The sequence below is a fragment of the Caretta caretta genome, chromosome 6 (assembly GCF_965140235.1).
Source record: "Caretta caretta isolate rCarCar2 chromosome 6, rCarCar1.hap1, whole genome shotgun sequence".
NCBI lineage: Eukaryota > Metazoa > Chordata > Testudines > Cheloniidae > Caretta > Caretta caretta.
In genome coordinates, this window is record NC_134211.1 from 124,556,438 (window position 1) to 124,582,550 (window position 26,113).

Sequence of the window (26,113 nt, forward strand, 5' to 3'; positions counted from 1 at the left end):
TGTTTTTTAAACAGAATTTATTAATTTTAACCTTTTTGGAGGTGCATAGATCTTATCCTCAATGGCAGAGACACTCGCTGGTGTTTGAGTGAAACATCAGTGTTCCTCCATTCGGTCGACCAGGCTACTGTCTTGTAGTATGCTTTCACCACTACTTGTCCGAAGGTTCCCTTGTTTGATACAATACACGGGAAAGGCATTGGAAATGAGTTGGAAGGCAATGGTTCTATTTTAAATTTTGTTACATCCACTATTGGCTGACTTAACTAAGTTTGCCAAAACCTTATACTGATTCCTGCTCGCTAACAGAAAGATTTCAGTCCTAGTATACATCAAGTTGAGATGGTGGTTTCCCCTTTGCTTAGTTTAATACATGACCCTTTTAATTTAATAATTTACTCTAACCAGATACCGTTATTAGATTAGCTTGCATTATACTAATGGAGGTTTTTAGATCAGTATTTCCTCTTCTCAAAGACTAACAAGAGGGCAGTCAGTGTATTCAAAGATAAATTGGTACCCAGTGGGGTTTTATCGTGAGGATAAAAAGTCAATGCTGTTCAGATAATTGAGGAGGTTTCAACTGCTAACAGCAGAAGGTATATAGAAGTTTGTAAAAACAGGATATATTTCCACTTTTTGTATGTTTCTAAAAGTGGAGTAACTAAGCTGCAATATATACTTAGAACACAGTGAATTTTAGCAAACTTTTCTTTACTAAAGTCTCTTGTTATAAATTACACAAATAACTTTATAAACAAATCCCCCCAGCTTGCATTTTGTTTAAAGTAATAACTTTATATCATACAAATAAAGAAATTTCAAGTATGAAAAGTGCATTATTGCAATAATACCTCTTTGCAAGTCCAAAAATCTTGGTATAGAATAAAACTGTAAAGTGTAAAAAAGGAATAAAACAATCAGTGCCATCTATTCATTCAAGAAGTCCAACATATTAAAATGTTGCTGTGTGTGTGTTGCAGAGGCAGATTTACATCTGGAAGCAACATGTATTTGAAAAGAAGCTCTGGGTGTGTTCATTGTTTTGTGTTAATTTATCTTTTCTAGTTTTCTTCACTTCCACGTGCAGGGTTTCACAATCTCTAGGAATAGTGGTGCTCTACGTCACCCATTCTGTGCTGCTGCCGCTTGCATATTTCCAAATTCTTCCTCATCCTCATGTGTTCGCTTCAAACTTCCTAAAAAAAAAATTCGAGAATATGCTTTAAGAAGTCAGTTATTATAAGCACCTATCATCATTAAGATCACAAGACAGTTTGCATTAGAAACTCAAATCTGCACACACTCAACCTTCCAAAACTTTCACCTTGTGGGGTGAAGCTTCCCTTTCTTGGTCTCTGACTAGTCTTCCTCCAACAAAGGCAACACTTTTCCCACCGTGAAACGTTCAAGTGCACTTTGTTACCGGACATGGCTACAGCAAACAGCTCAAATTCAGTCTTTAATAAAGTTAAAGAATTAAGCAACGGGAAAATCATATCTGAATACGTGCAGTGGGTGTGGGCTATTAAAGCCTCACTCTTCTGTCATCACGGCATGTGCTCCCTGCCTGGCCTGATCAGAGGCCACTGTTGGGACGTGAGGGAGGGAGACTAAAGGTAACATTTTAAAAGTGCCCAGTTCTCTCAATTGAAACACAGCAAAATCCTCCCTCCCAAGCAAAGCTGCCTTAGCTTTAGGCATGGAATATGCTCTGATTATTGGCTGCCCTCCCATCTGGATCTCCACGTAGCTCAGGGCTTTCAGCAGGTTCTGGGGATGCATGCCACAAAGCTACCCTTTCTCCAGTATATCGGGGAAGTGGAGCATTTTCAGTACTCCATCCTAAACATAAGATTGCAAGTAACTCCTATATACCAATTGAAGTCATTTTTCACCCAGAGAAACAGATGCACTGCACAGGTAAGCCTGACCATTTTTGCCAGTGGAAATCACTTCACAAAACCAAGCCACATAACTGTCCTTAGGAGACAAGAGAGTAGTTACAAAGAACAGAAGAGACTTCTTACCTGTAGTACCAGGTGGAACAGAGAGTGATCTCTCCAGCTGCAGTGGTGACATCGTCTGGATAGTTAATTTTGCTAGATAGATGGCTTCATATTCCTAAAAAAATAAGGACATATTGCTACTAGGTAAGCATGGACCTTTGCAAAGTAAGGAGACACTGGACTGTAAGTTAGAGAGAAAGCTGCTTAGGACAAAGGTTAGAGGAGGGTTTATGGGAATGAAAACGTTTAGTAAACGAGTTATGCTTATTGGAACACATCCATCTTGTTAGCCCCATTTTTCTTTCTTGTGGCAGTTAGTGTTCAAACTGAGACAGTCGGGGCAGGGTGGAGGAAAGAGATGGCATCCACCTAACAGTAGCTGCACGAAGTGGGTATTCACCCACGAAAGCTCATGCTCCAATACGTCTGTTAGTCTATAAGGTGCCACAGGACTCTCTGCCGCTTTTACAGATCCTGACTAACAAGGCTACCCCTCTGATGCTCGCACTCAAAGAGGAGAAAAAGGTTGCATGAACACAGGTTCTCAAGGAAGGATGTTTCGGGAAAAGGAGGCAGTGTTACTCCAGGGAGGGGACTGGACTATAAAGCAACTGAACTGTCAATATAGGACAACTGCAGCGATTTTAGACAGGGGCGCAATTGCATAGGGCTGTGAAGATGAAGACAAGGTATTATTTTACTGCAAACAAATGCCACAAATTTAGAAATAAGATGACTGCACAAGGAGAGGCTTCCTATAAATAAGATACTGTAAAAATAAAACTAAATAAATAGTCTCACCACCAGGCAGCCAAGTGGATGACTGACAACTATTACAAGCCCATTTCAGCAGATCACCCCAGGCTTCCCAGCCATTTACGCAAAAGACCTATTTAAAGCTGGTGGTAAATCTATTTAAAGCTGGTGGTATAGGGATGTCAAACTTTACTACTGAGCTATTTTCTGTTCTCCGATATGATGCCAATAAATGGAGTGATTGTGGACCACGGTATCTGCTTTGAAGTTCTCCCGTCTGCCGACTAACCAGTAGTTAAGAAGCCCTAAGATGATGTATGAAATAACAGATTTTCATTTCTTACTGATGTCTGAAGTTGCTTTTTTCAAAGTTTGATTCTGGTAACTGATTAAAGTGACAGCTCTCTTCTCCCCCACCCTCCATAATTCCAGATAAACAAGTGTCAGAGTATGCTAACAAACATTCTAATTAGATTAATTTTAAACCACTTGAGAAACACTGATTTTTAGTTGCATAAGTATATACATAACTGGCGGGAAAGGAAGCCATGTGATTTAAGTTATAACCAGGAAAAAATGTTACCTGAAGTTGATGGACAAATCCAGCATTAGGATTAATACAGAATCTTCTTTCTTGAACATAAGTAAATGCATCCCTTAACGAGAAAAAAGATCTCTGCACTCATCTCTTTGGACTGACAAAATAAATACAGCTAGACCAGTCTATTGCTACTGGCTCTAAATTCTTAGGGGGAAACACTTTTCTTTAAAAGACCATTAGAACTAGCCCTTCTGTACCTGGACTAGCTTGGGGGTGTAGGAGAAGGTGGCTTTAGGCTCCCCCTTGCCTAAGGCCACAAGGTTGGTCTCAAGGCACAGCGTTAGGACATCTCTAAACTGCACTGGGTGGCAGAGGCCCCAAGGGACTATTACAGCTGGTAAGAACATGGGCATTGCCACACTGGAACAGACTAGTGATCCATCTAGTCCAGTATCCTGTCTCCACCCGCTTCAGAGAAAGCTGAAAGCAACCTTGAAGCAGGCAATTGGGATAATCTGCCCAAAGGGAAAAGTCTCCTCTCAACCCCCAAGAGTTAAAGGTTGACTTCAGCCCTAAAGCCACAGAGTGTATGTCTCTTTGAAAATTCTTTATAATACTACTAAGTTAAATCATTACTTTACATTTACAATTAAGTACTTGGTTGGGAAGGCAGCAGTTATCTTAAACTGCAAATGGACCAATGTCCCATAAGTATATTTTAAATTAAACTTTTAATTTCTACAGATAACTTAAGACAACTAAATTCCAAATCAGTTTAAATGTACTTTTCTTACCTGTACTTCACCCCAAATGTTTCCATAATGTATGCAATAACTAAGGCAGCACTGAAAAGAAACAAACTATTTAGAAAAAAAAACCATATTGCATATAAAAAACAAAAGAAAAAAGGGAAAGGTTCCTACCTTCTAGAAATCCCTGCATTTCCATGGACAAGAACTTTTCCTGAGAGGACAGAGAATACCTTGTATAGGTATGTGTGTGTGTGTGTGTATATATATATATATATATACACACACACACACACTTGTATAAAAATTATTCTCTCCCAAGTTTACCAGCTTTTCACCTTAAACACATCTATGCAACAGCAAGGTATTTGCTTAAGAATAATAGGTTAGTGTCTTACAAATGTTGTTATACTTCACTCTAGATCACTAATTGGGATCCTGTTAGCACAGATCCTTGTAGAGGAGCAAGGCCCTATATTTAAAAACAAAAATCCAAGCACATGAATCTGTATCAATTTCCAGAACACAATCAAATCTGCAGTGGACAGACTGCTCTAGGAATAGATTGGTTAACCAAGTTTGGGTGGAAGGGAGGGAGAATAGTTTGTATTGGGCCTATATTAAAATGCAGTGTTAAGACTAATTCCACTACCAGGTTCATGAGCACGCAAAATGACAAGCGCCAGTCAGCCAAAAAACCCAAACATTTGGGAAATCCCCACTTCGGTACTTGTCAGTTACAAGTATTTATGCCCAGATACACACAACTAAACAAGTGGATTTTTAAAGCTTCGTAACAAACTATTAGGATATTAGGTAAATCAAAGAAAAAGTGAATCCAAGCTTACCTCCAGTTTGTAAACTTCCATCAATAAATTCTTTAGTCTATAGGGAAAAGAGTGAGCTGGTTATATGAAGACATGCAGTTCCAACTAGAGCTGTAAATACTAACACCGTTTTTACATTTAAAAACTGGAGAGTTTTCACACCAAACATCATTAGTCAATATGTAAAGATTCAAGATTTTACATGCTAAATATGTCACTTAACTGTTCTACATACAAATTAGGGTTTGTTTTTTTTAATGAGAATTTTGAAATACAAAGAAAAGTTTTGGTGGACAGTTATTTGAGAGCTACCTGAAGAGATTTAATTAATTATCAGAAATTAAACACATTTTAGTTAAGCATTACCATGAACAAAGTTTGTTATTTATAATCCCACCATGATCCCAAGATACTTCATGACAATTCGATGCAAACAGCCTATGCTATCTGGAAGTGAACAGATGAAAAGCAAAATACCCAACAGAAATATAATCTGGGTCACAATAAAGTACTTACGAAGAATTACATTGATGTCGGTATATCTACTGTAAAAAGCCACCTTTTTAAATCTCTTGTGTAGGTTTCTATTAATCAACCAACAACATGGGATTTGTGGTCTAAAGAGCTCTCTGGACCAACACCAATATGAGATGGTCAAATAGTGCTGGCTCTTCCTTGTTTCCAGCTGCTGCTCAAGCCCCCAGTCTCTTAACTGCATAGAAGAGCCCAGTAACCTTCAAAAGCAGCTGGAAATGAGACATCTCTTTTTTGGGTCATAGCTACATAGGAGAGCAAACAAGAGCCATCCTGAATGTCTACAGCCATATCCAGAGTAAAACAGTTACAAGGAACAGGGCAGAAAAGAGGACAAGGCCGCAGGGCAGCACGTGCAGGGGAATGGGGAGAAGGCAAGTAGCTGCAAAGTAGTACATTGGATTAATGATTAGGAAGGGGGTGGCTATTATGTGGTCCACGCTATGAAAACACTAGGACTACTGTAAGATGCAAGACCAGATGTGATTTCGCTCCCTCACAATTTAATTTGGGGGGAATTCCCATACAATGCTTCAATTCTCTCAAAAACAAACAATCCAAAGTGTACAAATTGAGATTCAGCATTTCTGTAACCACATTTTTCTGTTTAATGTTCCAGAGTGTAACTAGATATTTAAATGATTGATTTTTTTTATTATGAATATTGCATTTTAAGACCTTTAAAGTAGTTTAAGATATGCTACCAGAAAATGAAAGGAAACTGAATGGTGCAAAATTTAAATTCATTTTTTAAGCTGACCTGTACTAACATTTGCTGTAAGGAAAAAAATATAGGGTTGATTCTTAGAAACCAAGCTTTTCCAAAATATCTAGTAATTCTGGGTACACATCTTAGGATACTTTAAATGGGCCTGCTTTTCCGAAAGAGATGAGCACCCACTGAAAATCAAGCGCTAATAATAAAATAATAATAATAATACCACCACCACCACCACCTATCTCTTATATAGTACTATTCATCAGCAGATCTTAAAGGTCAGTATCATTGTCCCAGTTCTGCAGATGGGGAAACTGAGGCACAGAGAGGCAAACTGACCTGATCAAGGTCAATAAGCAGGACAGTGGCAGAGCCAGGAATAGAATCCATTATAAGATGTTTCAAGTTAAGCACTGAAAAACTGCAACACCCAAAATTACTAGTCACTTTGGAAAATCTGACTATGAACTGCTCCATCCACAATCCACTCAAACTGACAGACCAAGATACTTACCGTAGGGAAAAATCGTATTATATTTTCAACTGGATTATCTGCAATATCCAAGACTAAATACCTGAAATTAAAACAGTTACTGTAAGCATAAAACAGTCTTACATATTGCCTTTTCTTTAATGGGTACAGTAAATCTGGAAGATAGCTTTGCTGCAATGTCATTCAGAAAACTGCATAAGATGTTGTACAATGCCATATAAAAGAGCTAGCCTCATTTTCCTGTCTCAATTCCAGGACTACAGGGAATGTAGCACCCTTGTAGGCCGTTAAAAGGTTCTGACTGAATCTGAAGGATCCTATCCAGTTCTCAGCTGGAAGGATGAGATCCAAAATGCAGTGCAAAACCGCTAAGGAATCAGAGATGCAGAGGACCACGCTGGGTATGAATTTATATATAATGGAGCTGAACCACTATTCCATATTTCCAGTATTATCAAGATGTTAAATTGTACTGAACTCTCTTCTGGGGGCCTGTGTGCCACAAGAAGGCTGCATATATTGTCTTTGAATCTGTTATTGCAACAGTGTTTCAACTTACTAAAACAAACTATAACCAGAACTGACAGATCAGTAATTGGAAGACAGTTGGAGACTATTTGTGTATTTGTTTGGTATACCACAAAGTACTTTGTGGCATGGTGAGACAAATACACATTTTAGAGAATATCTGACACACCCTTGTTTATTTTAGTGTGACATTTTTCAAACGATTAATATGAACATAACACGATTACTTGAGAGGACCATGCTAGCAATAAGGAAAACACCTTTAAAAATCCCATTAAATATAATTAAAGCATAGCTTTTCAAAATAAGATCTTCAATATTGTTTTATTTTTCAGAATGCTGCTATGTTAATTTCTTACCTAAATAATTGTTGGAAGTTTGGTTTAATAAAATTTGCTTCAATATTTTGCCGTATGCATATCACATGGGTTATTCCATGTTTTTGAAGTATAGGTAGCTGCAAAAGATAAGAATTTAGGTAAACTTTTTAAAGAACAAGTATGTTTTTTATTGTAGCATATTAAGAGTTATAATGAAAAATGACATGCTATCCTTAAAATATGATCTATGTGAAATGTTAGATTGGGGTTATCAGGCAAGTATATAAAAAGTTAATACATTTAAGACTAGACCTCCAATAGTCAGATAAAGAGAAGAACTGTTTTATCAAATGTAGGGTTATATGGAGAATGCTCCTGGCAGCAGGGATAAAAAAGCATCAAGCAGAGAGGGGGTTTAAAAAATGGTTTCCCCACCCCCAACACACCCTTCAACTTCTTGAAATCTCTCTCAAGTTCATGTGCCATGTGGTAATATTATTGCTAACACTGAATCTTGATGGAACCAGTCCATAACAGGCGAGAAATTATATTTCTGAACTATATGATGTAATTTTGCAAACTTTTTTTCTGCCTCTGGGATATGTTAAAATTGAACCGCTTAGTTCACACTACATAAATATTATATTGACTGATCTGATTTATGGTTTAACACTAACAGAGAAATAACTCTCAGTGGCACAATATCCATTGTCTGAACAAAGTACAGAGGAGCATTCACAGAAATATCTGCTTGCCACAATCTATGTAAAGTTCTTTTAAAAGAAGTCAATCTATAAATTCAAATTTTGTTAATTATGGTGAAATCACTAATAAATTCTCATCACCTTCAGGGGAAGTCACTGAAAAATTGTTTATACAATCTAGTATTACAGATTCTTTTGTCTGGAGTGAGTAGCGTAGTTGTATACGGCAGAGGCAAGTGAATAAATCACTGTAGCTGAGTTCAGGGTCTGACTTCAGGAGTTAACATCGTAGGCATGTGATTTCATGAGACTCAGCTTTCATTTGTTTAAAAATAAGTTTTGTGCTCTCCTGATTGTCAAGAAAAGCTCAAAAATATGAACTGGGTGCAACAGATACAAAAATGTCTACCTGAGTCTGCAGACAGCTTGAAATAACAGCTGAGAGGTGTGAACTGAACTGCCCCACGTATCAGAATGGGGTGCCAATTCCAAGACTCACTGCTCTGGGAGGAGTGGGGCCACAGCACAGGGGCACAGGCCAAGGAACCTCATGTCATAATGTGCCTGTAACCCCAGATTACCTTCATCCTGCCCGAGTTAACACATTTTTTTGAGTTTGCAAATCTGACAAACCATAGCAGGTAATATAAGAAACTCCTTGCCTGAGGAGGTTGTGAAGGCTAGGACTATAACAGGGTTTAAAAAAAGAACTGGATAAATTCACCAAGACGGGCAAGGAATGGTGTCCCTAGTCGCTGTTTGTCAGAGGGTGGAGATGGATGGCAGGAGAGAGATCACTAGGTCACTACCTGTTAGGTTCACTCCTTCTGGGGCACCTGGCATTGGCCACTGTCAGCAGACAGGATACTGGGCTGGGTGGACCTTTGGTGTGACCCAGTCTGGCCTCTCTTATGACAATACGTTATTCATTCTGAGTTGTTGTAGCTGTACTGTCCCAGGGTATTAGAAAGACAAGCTGGGTGAGGCAATATCTTATTGGACCAACTTCTGTTGATGAGAGAGACAAGCTTTCAAACTACACAGGCTCTTCCTTGGGTCTAGGAAAGGTAGTCAGTGTCAGCTAAATACAAGGTGGAACAGACAGTTTATCATAAGTAGTTAGCACATATTCTAAAAGGGATGATTAACAGTCCACTCCACCTTGAACGGTCCCTTGGAATATATGCTAACTTCTTATGCTACACTATCTGTTCGACCATGTATTTAGCTGTGAGACGGGGTATACCTACACAGCAAAGAAACACCTGCAGCTGGGCCGTGAGGGGCTGTTTCATTGCTGTGTAGAGTTTTGGGCTCAGGCTGGATTGTGTGGTGGGAGGGTTCCAGAGCTCAAGCTTCAGCCTGAGCCAAGAAGTCTACACAGCAATGAAGCAGCCAGAGCCCCGCAAGCCTGAGTCAGATGGCATGGGCTAGCCGCAGGGTTTTCTTTGCTGTGTAGGCGTATCCCCTGAGTACTTTCCCCAGACCTGAGGAAGAGCTCTGTGTAGCTCGAAAGTAGAAGATGGTCCAATAAAAGATAATTACCTCATTTATCTTGCCTCATTTATACAGAGCTCATATATGAAAGACTTCAGAGAGTTGTGTAAACATTAACTATATGCAATTTACTTTTTCACAATAACTATGTTAAAGTGACAGGTTTCAGAGTAACAGCCGTATTAGTCTGTATTCGCAAAAAGAAAAGGAGTACTTGTGGCACCTTAGAGACTAACCAAGCTCACGAAAGCTTATGCTCAAATAAATTGGTTAGTCTCTAAGGTGCCACAAGTACTCCTTTTTCTTTATGTTAAAGTGCAAAAAGCAATTTTGCTAGAACTTTACTTAGAAGAGAATATTCTTAAAAACGTACCTTGCTTTTCATAGCTGAAGAATATGGGCCTAAAAATAAACCAGGTAAAATTTCCTACGGGGAAAAAAAAACATTAAACATCAACTCAAAAAACTTAGTTAAAAATGCATTGGGCTCTCAACTCCAACTGTGGCCATGGAAACAAGTAATTTATCATGTTGTGAGGGACATGTTATCAAGTGTCATTTATAACAGGACTAGGAAAAAAAGTTTTGTAAAGTAAAAGAAATGTGATCCATAAAAAGAGACTCTTATTTTTGAAAGAGAAATCAAATCCTTTATATGGACAAAGTTCAAGTTAGATTGCCGCACCTTGTGGGTTTCAGTGGAATTGTGAGCTGGCATGAAGGCAAGTCATCTTAGGTATTCCAAAAGCTCACTTATGTTCAGTTTACATAAATTATTTCACTTTATATGATAGTTAGGAACAAATGATTAATTTGTATCCAGTTATCCTCCCTCCATTCAATCTCACTTTCAGGCATGTCCAAAGAGCTTTATTTTATGCAAGGATTTGGCTGAAAGGTCATGGTACTAACACTTAAATTCCCCAAACGCTGCTATTTGAGAACACCTGCTTCTGAATGAATTTAAGTCAGAAGCAAAGTTCTAGTCTATTTGTAGTTCCCATGCTCTAAAACATACATGAAGACAGAAAACTGTATATTTCAGGCGTTGAGAGAGAGAACAAGATTCCCAATTAATAGTGTTTTTTAAATTTACGTTTGCAATACTGATCCCAGACACCCTTCATTCTAGACTGTCCTCTCCTCATTCCTCTTCCCCCATTAAAAAAATCCCTAGCTTCATACTTAAACCTCCAATAGAACACAGCACATGTCCAGCAAAAGAGATTGCTAGCATCCTCCTGCTATATATTGTAACTACTCTATGCTAGCCACTAGGGGTGGGGAATTCAAGAACAATGTAGCATGCACCCTCCCCAGGAGGCATATCTGCTGCAAAACTGCCAGCCTGCTATCTAAGAGCCTGAGGTTAGTTTTGAACTCAAGTCTTTCATTTGGCAACTCCACGTACTTACTGAATGAGCCACTGGGCTTTGGCTCAAATGAACAAATTAGAGTGTCATACCTGCATCTCTCTTCTCATGGGATAGGTCCAATCCTTTAAAAAATAAAATAAAATATATATATACATACACACACACACACAATAGGGAATGTGCAAAAAAAGCTAGCAACCAAAACAAACAAGCACATTGTGAAATAGTCTGATTGCTGGAAAATGGATTTTCTAAATTAAGCCAGCTGCCTGCCATTTCATAATCTTCTACTAAATGCATCTTGGGTCAAAATAAACTGCCAGAGCAAAGAAAGTTGGACTAACTAGCAGAATTCCAACCAAAGGGAATAGTGAAATTAAAACTTTTCATGATGAGTGGATCAAGCCTAACCTGTGTCTAAACAGTTTTCTGCATTAGCCCTGGGGGATACAAAATTCTGGTAAAGGCGATGTTTCTATGGCTATAACATAGGCAAAGGTACACATCAACAGGAATCTTGCAGGTAACACCATATAATCCATCACTTGATATTAGCTTTGCCAATTCCAGAAACTTACTCTATATTAACACAGTTTGCCAATTCCACTGCAGAGTAAGCCACAAAAAAGTCATTTCCATTTTTCTTTATCCTAGACAATTGTATGGGTTTGTATGCACACCTCCTTGCATCAAGCCAGAAGGACCTGAATATTCCTTTTAGTTAGTGTATCAGATTCCTGCACCATCACAACCCCTTCCAAGTTTTGTTGTGGGGATGCATTTCTGCCAGTGCAAGGTCACTACAGCCTGCCTTGGCTCATTTTGTACCATCCCCTCAATCCACCTGCACATTCCAGATGCTGGAACCAGCATTCCAATCTCCCCCCACCCCGTTTTTTTTGTGCCTTACAGAACAACTGCCAGAGCTGAGTTTTAAAACCTATCAACACAGTCTGTCCAACTCCTATTCTTTTCCTCCCTGACAATCCAATATCCCTTCCTGCTGTTCACTCATTCATTCCCTATCCCATGTGAATTATCTCCTGCTCTCCAATACTTTAGGGGTTAATCAGGATCAGGCCCCGCCCCCCATGGTAGGTATTCTACCAACACAAAGAATTTACAATCTAAAAAGGCAATGGGGGGGGGGGGAGGGCAAATGAATAAAACATATATGCAAAGAGAACAGGGTGATAAGCACACCTGCTTAGTTTGCCACAGTGTGTGTATATTTACATAAGCTTTCCTCAATCCGCCTTCCATGGAGGCACTAATAGTTCCTTTGTTAAAATTTATACAAACTCTTCCCATTTGCCCTTCCAGGGCTCTGCTAATATCCCTTTTCCCCTTCCCACCACCCCTTTGGAAAATTAATAGGTTATATAAAAAGACATACGTATTGGACAACTGCTGACCATGACTTTAATGTGTCAGGGTTACAGTAGCAGTTTATATCGCAAGGAAAGAATTACGGAATGTAACCCCTAGATTTCAGAAGTGGGAGCAGTAGCTTCAGGTCCCAAAATCGCAGTATGGCCAATTCAAGGAATTTGGGGGAGCCATAAATACTGTTAACAACGTAATATATCGCTTCCCTCACTTAGATACATGTCTTAAAACAAAAATAGGTACTCAGTGAGGTTTTACAGACTAAATGATATTTAGTAGGGATTATATGGGATTTGGGTATCAGAGTAAAAAATTTTCCCTAAGCCCCTGGATTGCGGAATTGAATCTGAGACAGCATTTGAGGGAAGTTCAATTCAAATTAAAATATGGAACTGCAGAGTAAGTTAATTTTTTTTAAGAAAAATTCTCCCTATTACTGTGTGAAAAGACTACACAAACAAGGAAAATGGATTGCAGTGAAACTGATTACACAGAAAACACTGCCAAATGCACAAAGTAAATACATTAGTCAACTTTTAAAAAGTTATCTTCCATTTACACTAATCATGTGTTACTTGTAATAGAAGGTACATTCTATGAGATAAATGTGATTTTTAGTTGATTGTGTCCTTTGTTTTGAATGTCTGGTGATCATCTTAAGGATTTCTTCTTATTTACACAAAAAGGTGGGTTTTGTCCACGGAAAAAGAAAATCAGTCCTACTGCTTTGAAAGTCTGCCTGAATATAACTGATTGTACTAGTCTTATATTTGTTTGGAAATGAAATCTGAAGAGAGTTTATTATAGTACTTTGGATAGTTAGAAGCGTGTGACAAAGTGTGGACATATTGATAGCCAGTATCTTTCCTTTGATACCTAGGTAGATTGAAAAGAACCTCCCCTTTTAAAAATTTGTCTACACACACATTTTCACTAGTTTCATTAAACCAGTGAAAGCCCTGTGTGTATTCTTATCTCAGTTTAATTTAAACATGGTTGTAATCAATTTAAGCTAATCTGAAATAAACCTGATTGAAACCAAAATGAGAACATCCACAAAGGCTTTCATTTTGATCTAATTATCCATATAGACAAGGCCTATGATTTATGTATGCTTTTGGTGTCCTTTACCTGTTGTACAAACACACTTGTGTGTTTTGATAAACAGTGTTTAGTTGCTTTGTATTGTTAAATTTAGAAGACACAGTCTTAACCTAAAATATGGTGAAAATGCACACAGAGTGCATAATCTTGTTCGAAGTTTGGTCTGAAGGATTACAGCATTAAATATACAATCAATTATATTCAGGCAAGACTGAGTCCTACTGCTTTCTCATTTTCTTTTCCTAGGGACAACACACACCTTTTTGTGTAAATACTTAAACAGAGCATAAACAAGAAAGCTGGCACAAATCATAATAGGGGCCAAATGCTGCAGCAGAAAATGTAGTTGTGCAAGAAAAGCAGGCAGCAATTAGCAATACACAGTCCAGGGAAAGAAAAATAGGGATGACCTGAAGGTATTCCGAATGAAGAAAAATGTCACAGTGTGCTCTCCAGACATCAGTCTCCAATGTCTCTGGGAAGTCTTAAGGGTACAAAAGCCATTCTCTACTGGGATCTCTTTTGGACAGTAGGTATCAGAAAGATGCTCTCTCAGATTAAGTGCCTTCTTTACCCGAAAGCACACAATTAGTTACTAAAAGATTCTAACATAAAGTGCAAGAATTATTCTGGTGGTTTCATGATAGCTCTCCAGCGCTTTTGCACTCAACAACACAAGATTATTCCGTTACCGTACAGAAAGTATATGAAAAAATCCTTGTCTGTAGATTAAGCCCTGGCAGATGTCTCACACCAAAGAATTCATCCCACCATCACTATTTTCTCCAGAGTGACAATGCTCTGTGCATATTGCCTGAGATACACAGCAGACAAACAATAGTAAGCATCTCCTTTCAGATCGGACAGAACGTGGGAATTTTGTTACGAAAACAAACTCTACTAAGACATGCCAACTGGATACAGTAATACGGCTAAGCTTTGTTAACCATTTTGTAGATTATATCCACGCAGTGAATGTAACTCAGCAGCAGATTAAATGGTTCCTATGGTTTGTAAATCACCAAGCTGAAGAGTGCCATGTAAAAGGTGATCAAGAAAAGCCTTACAAAGCGGTATTGTTCATCTATAACCAGCTATCCCAAACTGGATTGTGGCTCAGAGGCACAGCTGTTCAGAGAGAATGTAGGGGGACTGCAGGAGTTGTGAAAGAACTAAAAGGAATACACAGCATAAATCCTGCACTTGTGTGTCCCCAAGAACCCCAGCTAATGGCTCAGTGTAGAGTGCAGAATGTGAGGGAGTTTTAAACAGTGTGTGGTGTTTGCCTGCATTTACCTTCTATGAAACAGCACATACGCCATTAAAAAAATCACGTATGACAAAGTGCAAATACTCACATGCACGCATGCACCATGACAGTGCGTCACTGAAATGGTACATGTTTGCTTTGATAGCTAAGGCCTATGAGTGCATTCAACCACACTGCACGTGAGTCAGTCTTTCCTGGAGCTCGGCTCTGGCTGAGGAGCAAGCAATCCATGAAGAGTAATCTTTTCTGGTCCTGTTGAGGTCAAAAAATTGTGCCTGCTCATGATTATGGTCAGTAGCATAGGTGGCCTGTGAAACACTTTGTATTCTGGATGAGAGGCACAAGCTCCAAAAGGTGGTGGAAAACCTGGTGTTTCATGTAATAAGCCAACCTTGTATTTAAGCATTAACTACGAGAGAGAATGTGTGTTCTGAAGCAAGGGATGGCTATTAACACACAAGCTGGGACACTGACTTCTATATTTAATATTAATAACCGGAGAACTGTTGGACAAACTCTCTTTGCCTGCGTGAGGAACAAGTTTGGCCAAGTTGTAGGCGAGGGGTCCGGGGACAGTCAGGGACAGGGAACGAGTGGATAGGGAAGGAGTCCCGGGGGGGCCGTCAGGGGCCGAGAAGCAGGGGTGATCGGATATGGGTCGGGCCACACCTGGCTGTTTGGGGAAGCACAGCCTCCCCTAACCAGCGCTCCATACCATTTCAGAAACCCGATGTAGCCCTCAGGCCAAAAAGTTTGACTACCCCTGCTATACAGTAACCTCCTACTACTGGATCAATGGAGACTAAATAAGTGTCCTGAGGTCCATCTAGGACTATAACTACAACCAAGTCAGAAAATCTGGTTATATTACAGTTGTCCCCCTGACTAGGTTACAGTTTGCAGTGTGGATGGGTCTGTTACTCACAACCAGATGGGAGCCTTGGGCATGTCAAAGGCTTTAGTCCAATTATAGGAGAGAGTTAAGTCTTATCCTGTCCACATTCTAAAATGTAACAAGTCTTATTTTGACTATATTTATGGTGGGTATGGGCCATTAGGGGAAAGTCCCCTGCTCCACAACAGTCTGACTTCATTGCTACTATCTCAATTTATCCTTGATATCATGGTCTAGGGATCCACAAAAGTACATAAGTCATTGCAATGCTCCCTATACAACACATGGGGGAAATAGATGCCTAAGAAAGGGATCCACACAAGCCAGGATGCTAGGCAGTTGCCTACCTAAGCTAGCCAATGGGAAATGCCAATGAGACAGGGATGTGTCCTAAGCCTCACTTCTCTCTCAGACTTAGGTGCTTAAGTCCATGCTGCAAGCGAGACACCTCTCTCTTCTTGCAATTCACAGCCACGAAACCTCTCCTGCAGTCTGGTGCCTACACCATTTCTTTCCAGAGCAGCTGCGGCACAAGCCTAACTCCACACAAAATGGTTGGGGAAAGGAAGTGGCAGACTCCCTTTTAACCTTTAGCTCACTGGTTAGGGTACTCACCCAATATGTGGGAGATGCCAGTTTACTTCCTCTCTCTACCTGACGAGTGGGGTTTGAACTTTCAGGGACATGCCCTACCTACTGGACTGTGGAGTCATTCTCACTCTCTCTCTTTGGCCCTATAAATAATTATTTAATACAAAATGGACAGCTTCAAGAAGAGAGATAGAGAGCCACATCAGAATATCCCACAATCCAGTGGTTAGGGAACAGTTCTCAATTTCCTATCTCCCTCCAAATTCAATGAATTTGAACAGCAGGAGGGAAACCTGATTTACTTTGCCCTAATTCCCTCATTTCATTTTCTACTATTAGTTTGTTCTGACAGTTTTAGCATCTTGTCCTCACACCACAACTCTCCATGGTTGTGGGTTTGTTCTTTCACTTACATCCTCTAATTCTTTCCCCCTGTACTTATCTTGAAATCTTTCTTCTCTCATTAGCTAATCACTTTTTCCATAAAACATTGTGATATCGTGCATTAAGGGCCATATATAAAACTTAAATTGGTTGTGCTGATGGCACTTCTAAATAGGAGTGCAAAATACAACTGCCAAAAGGCCATAAAACGCATTAATAAAGTGATGATTGAACATCCAATTATATGAATTTCATCTAGTCTGATTCTTAGTTTTGCCATTAATCAGATATACACAGTTAGGCTGCTGAAAATATATTCAAGAGAAAGGTCTGAATATTACTGACAACCACCTTTTCTGTCACTGTAAAATGTGCTACTTTAATCTCCATTTCCTACCAGGGATTGAAATTCTTAGTAGCCACAAAAAGGAGCTGCCCTAGGGTAGTACCAAGCAGGTACAAATAGGCTTTCTATAAGGAATGGAGCTGGGCAAGAGAAGGTGTCGAACACAACTCCCACACAGATCTTTCTAAGGATGGTTAAACAGGATTTGACTCTAGTGCATCCATGCGCTGCTCAGAGGCACATCCACAGAAGCAGCATTTGACAATAAGCTTCTAACAATTTGTTTTCTGTAGATAAATCAACTATTTTTGCAGAGTACTTCTCCAGTGCACCATATAAACTGCCATACAAATATTTTAACCTTTGAAAATACAGAGTGAATGCCAAAGCAGAGGTGGGAAGCAAGTTAATTGACTACGAAGACAATGGGGAATGGATAGGAAAATAAGGCTAAACAACAGGGAAATTCATGGGGCAGGAAGCAGACGGAACAGAAACAGGTAAAGATAACTGAAGAGAAAGAGGGAACACACAGAGGAAAGAGAAAGTGTGCTAGTGGGCTAGCACGTCCTTTCAAGAAACAGGAAAAGAGTAAACAAAGAAAATTAAGACAAGGGAAACTAGAAAGAAAATGGAAAAATGTCCATAAGGGAAGGAGAGATGGCAAGAACAAATACTTTGTTTTGTGTGCTATTTTCTCCACCTTGTTGCATTAGTCTGGAAGAAATCCCATAACAATCTACAAACACTAACTTGGAACCATTAGATTACATCAATGCAATATTCTATTAACAACAGATGATGGAGGGTGAAGGCAGAGTGCTGCCTCTCACTGTTAGGCACGATCGGAGTAGAATTTTTGTTTTTTTCAACAGGATGAAAATAGGGGTCTTGCTACTCTATTGTCTGGATGACTTTGAGAACCTGTGAACATCTAGTAGGATAACACCACAAATATTAAGGAAGTGAACACATTTGCAACTGGCACCAGGGAAGGGATTTTTTTACTAAGATTGTTTAAAACTGTTTTTATTTACATCTAATTAGGAAAAAGGTTGAGTTTTTACTGGACTGTAGTTAGAAAATGCACCTCTTGTAAATGGAGCACATTGATTTGGACAGTGATGAGACAATAAACATGGAGCCTCACAATGTCATTTTTACAATTACTTTTCAGATTAGGCCATGCTCCTGGAAGCTGCTGCATGCAAGTAAACCTCTGTGGCTGTTGGGATTCCCACTGACTTCAATAGAGCTCCACAGAGGTGCAGGGTCTAAACCAGTGGTCACCAATCGGTCGATTGCAATCTCTGGTTTCGCAGCGTGGCTGCCACTAAGGCAGGCTCCCTGCCTACCCCAGCCCCACACCACTCCCGGAGGTGGCCAGCATGGCCCTTGGAGCAGGGATCTCCCTCTGCACTCTGCTCCTGCCTGCAAGCACTGCCCCCACAGCTCCCATTGGCTGGGGGAGCTGCGGGGGTGGTGCTTGCAGAGAGGGGCAGTGCACAGAGCCACATGCCCCCCCGGCCTTTCCCCCGGGGCAGCAGCAAACTGGCCCCTTCTAAGACTCGTATGGGGCCGGTGTAGGCAGGGAGCCTGCCTTAGTCTTGCTGTGCCCGCTGCCGACTGGGAGCCGCTGGAGGTCAGTGCTACCCAGCAAGAGGCCGTACCCCAAACTGCACCCTGAGCCCCCTCCCAGAGCCAACACCCCAACCCCCACCTGTACCCCAACCCCCAGCCCTGAGCCCCGCCTGGAGCCAGCACCCCATACCCTCTCCTGCACCCCAGCTCTGACCCCCCCGAGCCACTCTGCCCCAGCCCTGACCCCCCCAGAGCCAGCACCCTGTACCCCAATACACTGCCCCAGCCCAGAGCCCCCTCCTGCACCCAAATTCCTTCCTAGAGCTTGCACCCGTCACCATCTCCTGCACCCCAAACCCCTGCCCCAGGCTCAGCCCAGAGCCCCCTCCCACACTGCAAACTGCTCGGCCCCAGCCCCAACCCCAGCCTGCTGAAAGTGAGTGAGGGTGGGGGAGAGCAAGTGACGGGGGGAGATGAGTGAGCAGGGTGGGGCTTTGGGGCAGGGTAGATCCTGGGTTGCCCGTAGATTAAAAAAGTATGAGAGGATTATCAGCTTCTGCAGCTGTGAAATGCTCCCCGTTTGACATATGTATTTTGGCAACATCCTGCGAAATCAGGCTCAAGATTTGTTTTCTTTTTAATTTGTATCCTTTGCTAGCATCATGTAGCATTTCTTTTAAGTCTTTGCTCTGTCTGATTTTTATTTGGGTATGCTGATCATACATTTTAACAGAAAAAACCTTTTTAAGTGCCCACAGACCAGCAGGTATTAAAGTTTGTATTAAGAGGGGTTTTGCTGGGTTTCATTTTACAGTAATCTATAGCTCATGTAAAAGTGAAAGCTTAAGAAAATGTTCCCAGTTTTTCTTATATTTTTAAATGTTTATACAGAATAGTTGTAATCCATCTGGGCAAAACAGACAGATTACAAAGTTTTAAACCACAGACAACTGACACAAAATTAGTGTTGCTATGAATGTTTACCACTGTCAAACACTTGTTTGCCAAACAAAATGAGTCCTCCCAATTATTTTTATATGGAATAATATAATAGACGAAAGCAATAACTAGTATGCAAAATACACCAAGACAGTGGTTCTCATCCAGGGTACATGGGGGTATGCACAGGTCTTCCAGGGGTACATCAATTCATCTAGATATTTGCCTACTTTTACAACAGCCTACATAAAAAGCACTAACGAAGTCAGTACAAACTAAAATTTCATACAGTGACTTGTTTATATTGCTCTATATACTATACACTGAAATGTAAGCACAATATTTATATTCCAATTGATTTATTATATAGTTATATGGTAAAAATGAGAAAGTAAGCAATTTTTCAGTACTAGTGTGCTGTGACACTTTTGTACTTTGACGTCTGATTTTGTAAGCAAGTAGTTTTTAAGTCAGGTGAAACTTGGGGGTACACAAGACAAATCAGACTCCTGAAACGGATACAGTAGTCTGGAAAGGTTGAGAGCCACTGCACCAAGAGACTGAACTCCGCATTAAGAATGTTTACTTTAGGCACCTGCATCCAAATACTGAACTATAATCCAAACTCAAAAAATTACGACTACAAAATGGAAATTTTAAATCCTTAGCTCTTTTTTTCTTCAAACTAAAATATTTTAGCAGTAATTACCACTGCAAGTATGTTTAAGGGTCTCCATTGTTTCAATTACATAAATCCTGCTTTTTTCTACATTTCTGGCAAACACCGATTATCTTTGTCTCTCGAAATTACGATTTTTCTTTATTTATTCCTTCCTCTATTCACCATCAGTTATTACACCTGGGTTCTGGGGAACAGTGTATTAACTACTGCTGTAGAACCAGCAGAGGAAACATGTGTACAAAACATAGCTCCTAAGTGAGTGTTTTTTATTTTAATTTCTCAGCATCTGAGCAGAGGGTTTTCTCCAAAAGGTTTTAAGAATTTAAAGCAGTAATAATCAAATTGTTAAAGCGGGATGAACTTTGGATCTAGGGTACTTGACAATGTGCCTTTAAGGTACAGGAATGTAGAAAAAGTTATACCAATTTTTCCCCTTGTGTAGCGTCTGCAGTTTTTCATGGAATTTGGCAAGCAATAATTAGAAGATGTAGGCTAATTACTTGAGGTTTTGGGGGGTGGGGTTTGAAAGAACATGAGAAATTAAGGTTTAAAATGATTTTGGAGCATGTAAAATCATTATTCAGAAGGCTTTGACATGTTCAATATTACTGATCCATAATAAAACAAATGCTTATAATTGTTAATACACATTCACAGCATCTACCAGATGCGCTTTGCCAGAACTGTGATATATTTCTAGTATGTATCAAGATGCACAAAATATAGATAAAGACATTCTCCATAGGAATCTCGATGGCTCTGTGAGCTGGAAATATGGGTTCAATTTCTAATCAGATTACAAGTGGAAAACAGTAAAGAAGTGGTCTCATCCAAGACCTTATTGGCTCATGTCACAAAATTGCACAATTTAGCATTACTGCAGTCCGTGCATCAGCATGGAACAGTGGAGATAATGCAAGTCAGGACTGATGTGTGCTGGCAGAGATGTGTGGCAGAAGCTTGATGACAGCACCTGCCTGCCTACATTATGTCTACCTGGAAATGTGACTGAGCTCCTCCTTTGCATGAGCACTAAATTCATTCAATTAAAGTAAATACAAAGAAAAATTAGAAAACGTGAGCCACCCCAGTAATGGCTCTGTGTGTTCATATGGGAGAGCCAATAATGATTTCCAGTCCCTGAGAAGGTAGCAGACTACAAATGCTGCTGAGGCATGATGAACTTAACCTCACCCCAGCAGGTAAGGGTAAATGCTGCCTTGGGTTTCTTAATGCAAGCCTTCAAGCTCAGTGGTTCTCAACCAGGGGAGCAGCGAGCAGATTTCAGGGAGTCCGCCAAGCAGGGCCAGCATTAGACTCACTGGGCCCAGGGCAGAAAGCCGAAGCCCCACTACATGGGACTGAAATCCCTGGGGCTGCAGCTGAAGCCTGAGCAATGTACCTTTACGGGGCCCCCTGTTTCATGGGGACCCAGGCAATTGCCCTGCTTGCTACCCCTGAACGCTGGCCCTGGCTTTTATATGCAGAAAACCAGTTCTTGGGCACAATGGGCTATGGAGTTTTTATTGCATGTTGGGGGCAGGCCTCAGAAAGAAAAAGATTGAGAACCCCTGTTCTAGCTAATTGAAGGGTGGCACTGATGAGCTCTGAAAGGCATCTTTATCCAAGGCTAGTAGCTGCAATATGCAGCCTGAAAGGGTCATCCCAAATAAATCAACTGGCCTGTTGATTTTTACTCTTGGATATTATGCAGAGAGAAATGAACTCGAATAGGAAATTTTACATTACAGAAAGTAGTACCCACTGTGACTTAGGGTGAAGATACTGATGCTCCTATCAGATGACATTCCCAACATTCTTGATCATTTTTAAACTGTGATATTTTATGACAGGTTTCAGAGTAACAGCCGTGTTAGTCTGTATTCGCAAAAAGAAAAGGAGTACTTGTGGCACCTTAGAGACTAACCAATTTATTTGAGCATGAGCTTTCGTGAGCTACAGCTCACTTCTTCCGATGAAGTAGCTGTAGCTCACGAAAGCTCATGCTCAAATAAATTGGTTAGTCTCTAAGGTGCCACAAGTCCTCCTTTTCTTTTTGATATTTTATGGTTACTTAATCTACCACACTAGTCTTAGGTATTACAGGAGTCTCAACAGTTGTGTATTGTTATACTACTTGTACTAATCTACCTTCTTGTGGCAGTGTATAAGAGACGAAGTTTCAGCTTTCACTGATTTTATTTTATTTTTGTGGATTGGACAATTTTAATTTACTTCATTTGCTTCTCCAAAGTACATTTTAAGCACTGGACTTTATAGCATCATAAGTGATTTTAGGTTTCTCCTTGTCAGTTTGCTTTAGTTTTATAAAGATATTTTCTAACATCAGTGGTATTACAATCTTTACGCCTCCCTACAAATGGGGATTGAAGGGATGCAAGTTAGACACAATTTACATTTTGTAAAAACATTTACAAGACCTGTGATCAATAGAAGTGTTTTCACAGTTTAAAAAAATATTTCCAACTTTTTTCCTGTCACATTTACAGCCCTAACATTATGGTATTATGTTAATGTCTGAGAACTATGAGGGATTAGTCTGTTTTCATTATCTGCACTGAAAAATGCGAACAGTGAGAAGTAAAATAGATTTATAATTTCAGTTTTAATGAACTAAAATCGCTGTAACATTAACAATGATATTTATTTTCAAAATAGGTTTACCCCAGTGTCCTTTTAAACTATGCTAGCTAAAACTGAAGTTTAAAATGTCATCAACCACAATTCTGGTTAACTACTTCTGGACACAGCTGTAGGTAGCATGCATGAGTGCTCCGAAATGGGCAGATATTTTGTTTAAACAAACAGATATACTACTGACTACCCTGCAGGGGTTGTGAACACAACTTTTAACTTGAGTTCAGATACAAACCATATTACAACTGTGTTTGAGAACGTGTCTAAAATTTTAGAGAGTTACCAGACCTAGTAGGGAAAGTACATTAAAGAAATAGTACCAAAACAAGAAAACAGATATAGTAAAATAGGTATTGCAAATAGCTTACCATAATACAAAACAAGCAAGCAACAATAATTCCCATCAATATGGATGTAATAATTGAAAGCATCTGTGAAGTATGCAGCAATTTATAAAACTGTCAAGATTTTGGACACTGTCAACATCCAACCATAAATGCAGTGGCATTTTGTGTTCCCCATATGTCGGGCCCTAAAAATTTCATGGCGTGAAAAACGCATCGTGACAGTGAAATCTGGTCTTTTGTGTACTTTTACCCTGTACTATACAGATTTCACAGGTGAGACAAGTGTTTCTCAAACTGGGGGTCCTGATCCAAAAGAGGGTTGTGGGTGGAGGGGTCGCAAGGTTATTATAGGGGGGTTGTGATATTGCCACCCTTACTTCTGCTCTGTCTTCAGAGCTGGATGGCCAGAGAGGGGTAGCTGCCAACCCAGCGACCACACAGCACCCTGCCACCCTGACTTTCGTGCTGCGGCTGGTGGTGCTGCCTTCAGTGCTGGGCTCCTGGCCAGCAGGTGCCACTCTCCTGTCACCCAGATTTGAAAGCAACATCGTCACCAGCAGCAGCACAGAAGTAATAGTGACACTATCACAAACCCCCTACAATAATCATACAACACCCCCTGCCCCCAAACAACCCCCTTTTGCGTCAGGACTCCTACAGTTGCAACACCAGGAAATTTCAGATTTAAATATCTGAAGTCATGAAATTTATGATTTTTAAAATCCCATGACTGTAAAAATGGCCAAAATGGACTGTGAATTTGGTAGGGCCCTATCCATACGACACTATCAAAAGGGGCACACTTGTGCCTGTTTGAAACATATGAAAACACATTACCCCTAGCCAAGACTGGCACTACAGATTTAAGCGAAGTTCAGAAATCAAACACCAAACTGATCTCGCTCTTTTGACACCACACCAGGAGTAGTTTTGTCTTAGCCAATATTGCCACCTGTCTTAAACTGCAGGGCAGTCACAGCTCTTGAACACTAGAAGTATTTCCTCAACAAAGGATCACCCAGTGCTCCAAACTGTTTCTACTATATCTCAGTTAGTAACCACCACATATCTGGAGAGGGGGATTTCCAGGTGACCCACCCCCCTTCAATTTCTAAGAAGTGAGGTAGCAGTCAACTGTCCTGCAGCCCACGCTATCAAATCAGGGGCAACCTTACAGGCAGGTGGAGACAGCAGCTGGTGGAAAGTCCCTCGTGATCCCACAGAGGAGAGAAGGCGTTAGAGTCAGTGGCAGGCTGGGGTGCCAGGCGGGTGCCTGGGGGGGCGGGGGGTGGGGTGCCGGGGGGGGGCGGGGGTGCCAGGCGGGTGCCTGGGGGCAGGTCGGACCTTGGGGGCAGGTCTATTCAGTAGCAAGCAGCAGAGGGCTCAGCAGTGACCCTCACAGAAGTTACTCATCAGGAGGCACGGGAGGGAGGGTCCCTAGGCACCCTGTGGGGACCTGGGGGCTGCCCCACCCGCTGGCTTGAAGGGGGTTCAATGGTCCAGCGCCCCCGTAGGGGGAAGGGGGGCCTGAGCGGAGATGCCAGGGGCAGGCAGAGGATGGGGGTGACGGGGCCCCCCGGGGGGGCAGGAGGCCCCCGTGAGGAAGCGGGGGGGGGGCTGTCCCGGAGGCGGTAGGGCCGCGTGGGACCGTGGCGGGGCAGGCCGGGGCACACAAGGCCTATGCCGGGGCCGGGAAGGGGGGCGCCGATCCGGCGGCGCTCGGGCCCCTCAGGCGGAGCGGGAGCGGGAGCGGGAGCGGGGCCGGGGCGGGGGGAGGGGACGCCCCAGGCCCGAGCGCGCGGCCGGGCCGCTCACCTCAGAGTCCTCCTTGGCCTGCGGCAGCGCCGGGAAGGCCGGCCGGGCGAGCTCCATGGCCGGGCGCAGTGCGGGCGGCGCGGCTACTCGGGCACCGGGCCCGCGGGCCCCGCCACGGCAGGAGGGGAAGGCGGCGGCGCGCTCAGCGGCTCGCACCCGGCCGCCATGCTGCTTCCCTCCCGCGGCCGCCGCTCCCCGCCAGCCCGCCGGGCGCCGCTCCAGCAGCGCCCTCGCCCCGCCCCCCCCCCGCGAGCCCGAGGGGCGGGGTCCGGGCTCGTCAGAGCCTGGGGGCGGGGCCCAGCCGCCTCAGAACCCGGGGGCGGGGTCTCGCTCGCTAAAAGCTAGGGGGCGGGGCCTCACTTAGTCAGAACTCGGGGGCGGGGCCTCTCTCGGTAAGAAGAGGTCGGGGGCGGGGCCTTGGCCGGAGCCCGGGGGCGGGGCCGCCCATGGTCAGAACTCGGGGGCGGGGCCTCTCTCGGTAAGAAGAGGTTGGGGGCGGGGCCGCCCTTGGTCAGAACTCGAGGGCGGGGCCTCTCTCGGTAAGAAGAGGTGGGGGCGGGGCCTTGGCCGGAGCCTGGGGGCGGGCCCAGCGAGCTCCGGTTCCGCGCCGCGCCCTCTGCTGGCTCGGTCCAGCCCCTTGCGCTTCGCAGGTGCGCGGGGCTCAGGCGGGCACCGGCCGCGCCCCGGGAAGAGGCTGGGCTGGGCGATCCCTGGTTGTGCCCAGCGCCCGGGGATGGGGGAGAAGTGCTTACGCCAGGCCCAGGAGGACCAGGCTTGGCTTGGCCTCTCCTCCCGCCCCTGGGCGCTGCAGCCTCCTGGTGCACCGGGACCGGGCTCTGTCCCTCCACCCTGCAGCCCCTGCGAGGACCCGCTCCGGTGCAGCCTTGCTTGCTGAGAGCTAGGGGTGCTGCACAGATGTCGCTGATCCTCCTTCCGCCCCGACACCCGGCCCCAGGTAACCTACACTCCCCTCTCGGGCCAGCTTTCACCTCCCCTCCTGTCCTGCAGCTCTCTGCTTCTCCAGGCTGCAGGAGCGGCTCAGCTGCTCTAACCTGCCACT

The 26,113-nt window shown here is 42.4% G+C and overlaps 1 protein-coding gene across 1 annotated transcript; it reads right to left on the reverse strand.

The window, feature by feature from the left end:
• STYX (serine/threonine/tyrosine interacting protein) lies at positions 1-25,227 on the reverse strand. Its single transcript, XM_048854186.2, has 11 exons — positions 25,054-25,227; positions 11,142-11,174; positions 10,050-10,103; positions 7,515-7,612; positions 6,649-6,709; positions 4,904-4,940; positions 4,230-4,269; positions 4,101-4,151; positions 3,349-3,421; positions 2,031-2,124; positions 1-1,199 (listed from the first exon to the last, which is right to left on the reverse strand). Exons 1-11 carry the CDS (start codon positions 25,108-25,110, stop codon positions 1,126-1,128), a joined length of 672 nt encoding a protein of 223 aa, XP_048710143.1. The 5' UTR covers positions 25,111-25,227; the 3' UTR covers positions 1-1,125.
• Between the last annotated feature and the right edge of the window lie 886 nt (positions 25,228-26,113).